General features: G+C 35.7%; 3 protein-coding genes across 3 annotated transcripts; 2 read left to right on the top strand and 1 right to left on the bottom strand.

The window, feature by feature from the left end:
- Nucleotides 1–521: 521 nt before the first annotated feature.
- LOC9302686 (oligopeptide transporter 4) lies at nucleotides 522–5,511 on the top strand. The gene is made up of 5 exons (XM_002866568.2): nucleotides 522–1,073; nucleotides 1,833–1,930; nucleotides 3,608–4,171; nucleotides 4,274–4,526; nucleotides 4,610–5,511. Exons 1-5 carry the CDS (start codon nucleotides 597–599, stop codon nucleotides 5,405–5,407), a joined length of 2,190 nt encoding a protein of 729 aa, XP_002866614.1. The 5' UTR covers nucleotides 522–596; the 3' UTR covers nucleotides 5,408–5,511.
- An 862-nt stretch (nucleotides 5,512–6,373) lies between these two features.
- Nucleotides 6,374–7,477, top strand: LOC9300975 (F-box/FBD/LRR-repeat protein At4g26340). Its single transcript, XM_021015827.1, has one exon. The coding sequence runs from the start codon at nucleotides 6,374–6,376 to the stop codon at nucleotides 7,475–7,477; it is 1,104 nt and encodes a 367-aa protein (XP_020871486.1).
- A 279-nt stretch (nucleotides 7,478–7,756) lies between these two features.
- LOC9300974 (hemiasterlin resistant protein 1) lies at nucleotides 7,757–9,379 on the bottom strand. Its single transcript, XM_021029414.1, has 5 exons — nucleotides 9,251–9,379; nucleotides 8,862–8,918; nucleotides 8,666–8,752; nucleotides 8,383–8,552; nucleotides 7,757–8,051 (listed from the first exon to the last, which is right to left on the bottom strand). Exons 1-5 carry the CDS (start codon nucleotides 9,270–9,272, stop codon nucleotides 7,953–7,955), a joined length of 435 nt encoding a protein of 144 aa, XP_020885073.1. The 5' UTR covers nucleotides 9,273–9,379; the 3' UTR covers nucleotides 7,757–7,952.
- Nucleotides 9,380–10,605: the final 1,226 nt, after the last annotated feature.

Here is a 10,605-nt window from a genome sequence, read left to right as displayed (position 1 = left end):
AAGTCAACATAAGTTTAATATTTATTTGGAAAGTCAACATAAATTTAATATTTATTTCGTTTCATCATGAGTCGAGGATTTAAATCAACGTTTTGAATAAGTTAGAGATTTTAACGACATTTTTCCCAATTAAATACAATGTGAATGCTTGGAAAATTCATAGTTTAATGCCATATTCTAAGATGCAAGACGACGAAGACTATCAACATCCAAAAGGTTCCTTCAACTCTTTAAATTTCGTATTTTATTACAATCATCTAATTTATAAGCTAAAAACATTATTTTCTTTTTACGTCATAAGCATCAAGCATAAAATTTTCTCTTTATTTTGGCCACGAGTCACCACTACTAATTAATAGCAAAATAATAACTAAGTCTCATTGGTTAAAACATCATATCTTCATATAGTTGACTCGTTAGATTCCAATCAATAATTATATTTAAAATAATCTAAACTAATTTCTCTTTATTGAAAATAAAAACAAATCTTTATTAGTATAAAAAGAGATATGGCTCTTGTCAGTCTCACATAAAGATTCCTCGTCTTACACTATCTGTCTCTCTTTCTTTCTCACTCACACACATAACAAACCATAATGGCCACCGCCGACGAATTCTCCGATGAAGACACATCGCCGATTGAAGAGGTCCGTTTAACGGTAACAAACACCGACGATCCGACGCTACCGGTTTGGACATTCAGGATGTGGTTCTTGGGTTTAATCTCATGCTCTCTCCTCTCCTTCCTTAACCAATTCTTCTCGTACCGAACCGAACCACTCGTAATCACTCAAATCACGGTTCAGGTGGCTACACTCCCAATCGGTCATTTCTTGGCCAAGGTGCTTCCCAAAACCCGGTTTGGATTACCCGGCTGTGGATCGGCCCGGTTCTCGTTGAACCCGGGTCCGTTTAACATGAAAGAGCATGTTTTGATATCCATTTTTGCGAATGCGGGTAGTGCTTTCGGATCCGGGTCAGCTTATGCGGTTGGTATCATCACAATTATTAAAGCTTTTTATGGCCGGAATATCTCTTTTATTGCCGGTTGGCTCCTCATCATCACTACCCAGGTATTCTACTTTAAATCATTTTCTCAACTTCTTATATACTCTCTCTCGGTCTCTGTCTTTAATAATTTGATGTTTTGGGATTTTTTTATTTTCCACAAAGATGTGTTGTAATAATATCATTATTATTTTTAATTGTAACCAATAAAAAGAGGACAGAAATAAAACTAAAATTATTAAACAAACAAACAAATAATTAAATAATATAAAAATTAATTTTTTTAATTTATGTGTAAAACCCAAAATATCGTACTTAAAGAAACAGAGAGTATTTTTTTTTTTTTTTGAAAATGGCACAGAGAGTATTTTATACTATAAATATTACTTTAGTTAAAGTCACCAAGGAATTGAAGATTTGGAAACGAGTTAAAAGATTTATGATATTTCAAGAAATTTATGTCTTAATGTTAATACTTTGCTTCTCTACTTCAATCTAGCTAATCGGTTAATAATTAGAAGAATCAAAATTATCTGTAAATTGGAATTTTTGAGTGACATGTAACTTTTTTTTTCTTCAGGAAAGAAAATTTCTTTATTATGTTTATATATTTTAATCAGCCCATGATTTCGTTAGAGAACAAACAACAAATAAAATTAATAATTGCATGCAATATACAATATAAGTTAGACTTTTGGTTTTAAAAGGAAAATTTGTCGGGTTGCGTGATATCATCGGCGATGCCATTTGATTCTTATTTCATATTTGGAAGTTATTGATATATAATTGACGATTTGATGTGAAGTATACATGTAAAATTGTAGGTATTGGGATATGGATGGGCCGGTTTACTGAGAAAATATGTGGTCGAACCGGCTCACATGTGGTGGCCTAGCACTCTGGTTCAAGTGTCACTGTTTCGGTGAGTTTTCTACGTAATCACAAGGAATTATACTAATTTATACCATTTAAAGCTACATAATATGCGGGAGAAAGCAACTTTGGGTTTTCTTTTATTAATTTTAGTTTTTAACCTTAAAATCCCAAAGTAAAAACATTTTATTTCTATCATTGCATGTCGAATAATAATAATATGGGCATGCTTATCCATATCTCTTTTCCCAAAAAACATCCCAAAGGCATACTATAAAACTGTACTATCGTATTCAAAGATTTAGTTGTTCGAGTTTTGACTCCATTTGCGGATGCACACTCTGACTTTCCTCTATTATTTTCTTTTTGTCAAAGAATTATTTTCCAATTTTCACACCATTTTGTTTTGCTTATTTCAACCCTCATTGAGTTGCTTTAGATTTATACATCACCTACGTATATGATGGTTTTCAGATCAAAAAAGAGATTTTCTCGATAGGTCAATCCGTCAATATATATATATATATAGAACATAAATTACCCACTAAAATATATTGAACACTAGCCAAAATTATGGTCCACGCTTGTGGGCTATCCTTTGATCGATCATGACCACTTCTTACTTCTTACTTCTTATACTTCTTACTTCTTACTTCTTATCCATTCATTTATACAAGATTGACCAAAAGGCATAACATACATGGCAACGCTAACATGTACTCCCTCTGTTCCTATAAGAGTGATGTTTTGAATTCTATACATTAATTAAGAAAAAGTCATTTTTATAATTTTTTATTGTTTTATTACTAGTTTAATAATATTAATCTCACTTCTCTCCTTTTTCTATTGGTCACCAATAAAAATAGTAATGATGCTATTACAAAACATCAATCTTTGTGGAACAAAAAAAAAAAACCCGAAACATCAAATATCTAGGAACAGAGGGAATATAATATATCGTAAATATTTTCGTAGAAAATGTAAGAACATATGCAGTCTTTCACCAAAGTTTCTTATAGAAAAGAAAATTAATGAAATAATATAAACTATTATTTAATTATAAGAGTTTCTTAAAAAATGGTAAAATCTCTCAAGTGAGAGAATTTGAGAGATTTTTTCTACTTTTTTGAGAAATTCTTATAATTAAATAATATTTTTATTATTTTATTATTTTCTTTTATCTGAGAGACTTTAGACTACAACTTCACATGCTTTAATGAATCCACGTGAGTCAAGCTGTAGACATGGCGGGCTTTTTGCGTCTACGTGAGTATGAACTTAATTCATCCACTCGTGGTCCACTAATTATTTAACACCATCACATTTCATAATCATGACAAAGGAAAACGTATATATATATGTTATTTAAAAAACAAATCATTTCAGATGTTACACACGTTATCGATCGTCGTAATTAAGTTTTTGATTCATTGATTTTTCGTCGACAATTGAGTTTTTGAATTTATAATAACAATAAATGGGAGTTAATTGTTTAATATATCTGTGGTTGTAGTTGAGGGTTGCACTGGTGGGTCTATGCGTGTTTACTATAATACTATTCAACATATAACTTAGAAAATTTGAGATGTTGACACAAAACTTTATATCTAATTATACTGATGACGAAATAATTACGTGTATATTGTAATAAGTCTAATTAAAATTGATTCGAAATCTCGAAATCATAAGAATAAATAATGGATATTTTTGTTTCAATTTCATGTAGGGCATTGCATGAGAAGGACGACCAAAGGATGACGAGAGCAAAATTCTTTGTGATAGCATTAGTCTGTAGTTTCGGATGGTACATAGTCCCTGGCTATCTCTTCACAACACTCACAAGCATCTCATGGGTTTGTTGGGCATTTCCAAGATCAGTCACTGCTCAACAGATCGGTTCGGGAATGAGAGGTCTCGGTCTTGGAGCCTTCACACTCGACTGGACCGCGGTTGCCTCTTTCTTGTTCAGTCCACTTATCAGCCCCTTCTTCGCCATCGCTAATGTTTTCGTCGGTTATGTTCTTTTGATATACCTCGTGTTGCCTTTAGGCTATTGGGGATTTGATTCTTATAACGCTACGAGGTTTCCTATATTTTCGTCCCATCTTTTCACATCGTTCGGTAAAACTTACGATATTCCTGCGATCGTGAATGATAACTTTGAGCTCGATTTAGCGAAGTATGAGCAACAAGGAAGGATTAACTTGAGCATGTTCTTTGCTCTTTCCTATGGGCTTGGTTTCGCCACCATTGCTTCTACACTCACTCATGTAGCTCTCTTCTATGGCAGGTAATTAAGTACTATAAGTAGCGTAACGGCATATATAGCAACACATTATTATTTTTATATGCATGAGTGATTTATGTAATTAGTAGTATTTTGTATCAACAGGGAAATTTCCGAGAGGTTTCGTGTTTCATACAAAGGCAAAGAAGATATACACACTAGGTTAATGAAGAGATATAAAGACATACCTTCATGGTGGTTTTACTCCATGTTGGCTGCTACACTACTTATCTCTCTTGCGTTATGTATTTTCTTGAACGATGAGGTTCAAATGCCTTGGTGGGGACTTGTGTTCGCAAGTGCGATGGCTTTCGTCTTCACCCTCCCGATAAGCATCATAACCGCAACAACTAACCAAGTAAGCAATATTGACGACCATATATTAATCCATGGTTGGTTTATAATGCAACGAGCTATATTCATTTTTTACCTGTTTTGTAGACACCGGGGTTGAATATAATAACAGAGTACGCAATGGGACTCATTTACCCGGGAAGACCTATCGCAAACGTATGCTTCAAAGTCTATGGATATATGAGTATGGCACAAGCTGTCTCTTTCTTAAATGACTTCAAACTTGGTCATTACATGAAGATCCCACCTAGATCCATGTTCTTGGTTCAATTCATCGGTACAATTCTTGCCGGAACAATCAACATAACGGTGGCATGGTGGCAATTAAACTCTATCAAAAACATATGTCAAGAGGAACTTCTACCTCCCAACAGTCCATGGACATGTCCCGGTGACCGTGTTTTCTTTGATGCATCGGTCATTTGGGGATTGGTCGGACCAAAACGGATATTTGGTTCTCAGGGAAACTATGCGGCCATGAACTGGTTTTTCCTCGGAGGTGCGTTAGGACCAGTCATCGTGTGGTCATTGCACAAAGCGTTCCCAAAACGTTCTTGGATCCCACTTGTGAATCTCCCTGTTCTTCTAGGAGCAACCGCAATGATGCCACCTGCGACAGCGGTGAACTACAATTCGTGGATATTGGTCGGGACGATATTCAACTTGTTTGTGTTCCGGTACAGGAAAAGTTGGTGGCAGAGGTATAACTACGTTCTCTCAGCCGCTATGGACGCCGGTGTAGCTTTCATGGCGGTTTTGTTGTACTTCTCGGTGGGGATGGAGGAGAAGAGTTTGGACTGGTGGGGAACAAGAGGTGAGCATTGTGATCTAGCAAAGTGTCCAACCGCTAGAGGAGTAATCGTTGATGGTTGTCCGGTTAAATAATCTTAGGCTCCATTGGTGTGTTACAACAATGTATGATACATAAAGTAACTAAGAACTTCAAAAAAAATTCAAACAAGAATCCAACTAAAATTGTAGCGAACAAATTATTCTTACATAAGCACAGAAAAATAGTTGTAAAGAGTTACCTTCCAGAACAAGAGGACACAACCACAACAGCGTTGGACTCAGAATCAAGATCATCAATAAGAACGCAGTTACGCCCTTTGTGGAGGATTTTGGAAGCGGTGAGTATGAGCGAATTAAAGACGTTGACTAGACGTTGACTCGATTTATTTGTTCAAACTACGCCGTTTCGGAATCCAGCCAGAGGATTCAAATCAGACTTGTGATCCCAAACCGGCCGGTTTTGTTTTTAGAACATAACCGACAGATGTATTAAACGAAGCTGCAACGGTGTTTTGGGATCACGCGCAATCGCAGCAAGTCTTAAAACGTGAGTTTGAGAAAACGTTTCGGCCATTTTTTTTTTTGTGTGTGATGCAAGTCTTAGAATCTCATAACACCGCCACACTGCCAGAGATTTATTGAATTAAGGAAAAAGGTCATATCTTGTCTCCGCGTATTCTTCTTTCCTTAATTGATTTCGTTCTTATAAATTAGGGTTAGTGTACAGATATATACGGGTCTTGAGTCTGATTCATTAGAAAACGATCAATACAGTTGCCGAGTAAAAGAAACAAGAAAGCTTGAGTAACAAGGAATTCCGTATCTCTAAACAATCCCTGTATGTTTTTCTTCTTACGTGTCTAGACGTCGGCTTTATACCTTCTCTCAAAGGCTTATCTTTTCTTCTTCTTTGGTTTTGCAGTTCCGGAGATGGACATGATCAGTCTACTTTCAGATGACTTGCTATTGCGAATACTATCGTTGGTTCCAACAAAAGATGTAAAGGCCACAAGCCTTGTCTCGAAAAGATGGAAGTCTCTTTGGAGTTTAGTGTCAGCAATGCATCTCGATGATCGCAACTATGATAATGATGATGTTGACTATAAGAGTTTCACACAGCTTGCTTACAGGACTTTGATGAAAAACAAGGCGCCCGTTCTATACAATTTGCATCTTGACCTTGGTCCTAAGTGTGACACCGTAGATGTTGGGATATGGATTGAAACTGCGGTTTCTCGCCGCGTGCGTTGGCTTATAGTACAAATCCGGTCAGGGTCATCAGTCAGTTTGCCGAGTAGCCTATTCACATGTGAAACAATAGGTGAATTAGTGCTTGTACATTGCCTTGTTCCGGATGTTCCTTGTTGCCTCCCGTTTCTCAAGAGTTTGCGTCTTGTGAAAATGGGTTACGCATGTCTTCATAAGATTTTACGCGGCTGTCCTTATCTTCAAAATCTTAAAATGTGTGTGAATGAAGAAGAACACGAGGGAGAAGACACCACTATCGCGTTGCCTTGTTTACGACATTTATCCTTGTGGGACATGATGAGATACAAGAGTAAGAGTGGTGTGTTTGTGATAGAGGCTCCTCGTCTCAAGTACCTTAAGATTATTGATGATGTTGTCTATGACTCTCGTCGAATTGAGAATATGCCCAATTTGACCGAGGCGTATGTTGACATCACTCAAGGAGTTACCCACAAGTTTCTGAGAGCTCTTGTTTCTGCCCGCCGCCTTTATCTATGCGTACCACTACTCTCAGAGGTTCCTAGTATGATCATCTACTTCTATCGGCTTGTTCATCTCAACCTAAATATATGTGCGCAAGGTTGGTGGGAGCTCCTCACTCAAATGCTCCAAAATTCACCCAAACTAGTATCTCTCAAACTCACCGATGAACAACAATATCCTACTGACGAAACTCCAGATTGCTGGAAGCGGCCGAGTTCTATTCCGGACAGTCTTGAAACATTCGCATGGAGCGGTTACAAAGGGAGACGAGGAGATTTAGAGATGGCGACCTTTATCATGAAGAACGCTACTCGTTTGAAGACAGCCACTTTCTTGCCACAATGCAATGACACTGACGCCAAATATAAGATGCTCAAGGACTTGGTATCTGTAACTACGACTTCAAATTCGTGTCAGCTTCTTTTCGACTAAAAAATTACGCAAAGAATCTTAACAAGGGCAAGAGAAAAGTGACTCTTTTTTTCTCTATAATTTTGGTTTTCTTTCCCGGTGTAACAATGTTCTAGTTGTAACACACCGAAATAAACAATGTCCCATATGATGATAAGATCCAATCAAAGGATCGCCAATTGGGTAAATTATCTAATTGAAACATTTTCTAATGTTTTATAATCGTTGTAAAAGGATGCCATTTTGGTATTTTTCATCCCAAGCTAACCAAAAGCAAACATACCCAAAAGACCAAAAGACTTAAAAAACTTGCATCATTTGATTAGAAAGGGATAGACCCCCAAGGCCCCAAGTCTTACAAACGAGTACCCATAATAAGACTTCAAACATGCAGTTTCTGGTTCTGGGAACAAAATACTGTTATTTGATCAAATCCAAATTCTCAGCATCATCACAGCTGGATAATTTTTAGACAAAACAAATGAGAAATGGAACTCTAGGCACCAATCACGGAACCAGAGTTCTTCCTGCACTCGGACAACATGTCCATGTAGAACTGACATTTGCTAATCTCGCTTCCATAGCTGCCGATGCACTGCATTCATTTAAAAAAGAACAATAATCAGTGACATAGCCTTGGATTTGCCCGACTTCAACAATGAAAATGTGATTATCCCATTTTATTCAATGTTCGGAAACAAGTTTCAATGGGCATGCTTCACTAGAGTTAAAGACACCAATCTTTATGGTAAACCACCAGTAACACATAATCACAGAGCTATGTAAATATTCAGCAAAGAAAAAGAAAAAATGAATTCACATGTTTCAAAACGAGTTCTATCATGCACTTAAGGATCTGGAAAAATATGAACCTAACAGAAATGCAGAGAGAGTGTGTTAGTATGAGAAAAAGATTCAACACTTACATCTTGGAAAGCCTTAGCATGAATGTCACAGGTGCTAGAAAGCATGGCGCTTCCAGCAGGAGCTGGAGATGCAGAAGCAGCCTCAACAGCTTCATGTTGAATGGTTCGCGGACCCATCACAGAATCAACAGCCCTGTGTGCAACTGCACTTCCAGTACCAAAAGCCATACCTAGGTCCCACAAACACAAATACAAACAGGTCAGGAAAGACGATTCCAGACAAAACAATTGGGTACATGCTTCAAAATTCAAAAAGTATAAAGACAAAATTAGGCTGATTTACCCTGAGCAAGGGTTGAACCAATGCCTGAGAACATGCCACCACCACCACCGCTGGCCTGAGCTGGAGCTGGAGGAGGTGCACGGTGTACTGAAAAACAAAACCCAGAGATAAAGATTTATAAATAATTGAATCCAGTGGAATAGATTGAATAGCCATTAACTAAAGAGAGAGCAAAAAGACAATTTCGGATTTAGACCAGGTTGAGGAGCTGGGCTGCGTGCAGCAGCAGGACGAGGGCGAGGAGCAGATCTTCCTGCACAAATGAAGACAAAATGAGAGAAATATCACAAAAACAAAATAAAAAGTTTTATCATTTGCCTTCAAAAAATTTGACATCCAAAGAAGAAATCAACAATGAAATCAATCACAACCACCCTATCTCGAATTGGAAACTAAACCAAACCTAATAATACCTTTAAGAATATTTGACTATCTGATATCCGACAAGGACAATAACAAGGTAAACCCTAGATCGGTGCGATACACGCATAAACGAACCCAAAACCAAAACACGACGCTTATCGTCATCATTTAAAGTCAATAGAATCTTATAGATCTGAAATCGGAAAGAGAAAGAAACTTTACCTCCTGAGCTACGGCGACCCATTTTGATAGAGAGAGACGACGGCGATGAAACGAGAATGAGATTAGATTAAGCAAATGGAGAGATTGCAAAAGAAGCTATTACGCGACCACGTTTATGTGGAGGCGGTTATTTATAAAGGCAAAAAGAAATAAACGGAGTCGAGGTCAAGCCACGCGGATATGTAGACGTGTCTGTTTTTAAGTGGTTGTAAGTCGATAATTTTTACAAGTAGCAAATGTTTTCCGTTATTTAATTTTGGCCCAAACCTGGATTCTAGATAGGCCCAAAAGACTTTTGTTAGTTTTATTATATCCATCAAATCATTCTTCCTCGTCTTTTTTTTAGCATCTACTATACATTTTTGCAGCAGTTTTTGGGGTACCCAAATCGGGTCAAATTTGTTTAATTTTGACCCGAAAATCTTCAATCGGATCTTTCCTTAAATTTTGGCAAAATTAAAAAACGAAAATAATTAATAAAATCTAAAATATATATACTTTCTCAACTAATTACTATATTTAAACGCTTTATTTATGGTATATTCTCCACGATTTTTATAGATAAAGAAATCAAATATGATGATTTAATGCTAATATAACAAATTTGCACTAATTTCCTAAAACCTCTCTACCTAATTTAAACATAAATATATGATTCTTATTTCACTTTTATTTGATCTTATATTTATATTATTTTAAATTATTATAAAATATATAAATAGTTAGTAAATTTTAGTTTTTTTTTTTCTGCATATGTTACAATTCAAATTGTTTAAAACGGACATATATTACTCAATCGATGAATAAAAATATGTGTGTAATCTATATTAACATTTTTAAGAACAAATTGAGCATTTAATCATGTCGTTATTTTATTCAGACCCGAAATTGAGTCATTCGGATCTTTCTTTAATTTTTACAATTATCTAAAATGGGACAGTATATCACGGGTGAAATCCTAATTAGTATTTTAAGATACAATTATAAATTGTTTTTACGGGTTGGTCCAAAAACACACACTAATTTAAAAATATACATGGAAACTATTTGAAAGCAACTTTCAAATTAACTCGAATTATATGACATTTAAATAAAAGTGTTATTAAAAAAATAACAAAATGATGTTTAATTTCATTTTAGATTATATGGTTGGACGGGTTTGGGTCAATATTAATACGAGACAATATACCACAGGTGAAATCCTATAAATAACAAATCAAAATATAATTATACAATCTTAAACACTAAACAAAACAAATACAACTTAAAATTTTTTATTTTAGATACAACGCATGTGACCCGCGGTATACAACAAAAAATATTATACACAATAAATTCATCAATTTATAAAAATA

Source organism: Arabidopsis lyrata, assembly GCF_000004255.2.
Source record: "Arabidopsis lyrata subsp. lyrata unplaced genomic scaffold ARALYscaffold_8, whole genome shotgun sequence".
NCBI classification, from domain to species: Eukaryota; Viridiplantae; Streptophyta; class Magnoliopsida; order Brassicales; family Brassicaceae; genus Arabidopsis; species Arabidopsis lyrata.
The sequence above is the reverse complement of the archived record's forward strand: the minus strand, read 5'-3'. Positions and strand labels throughout refer to the sequence as shown.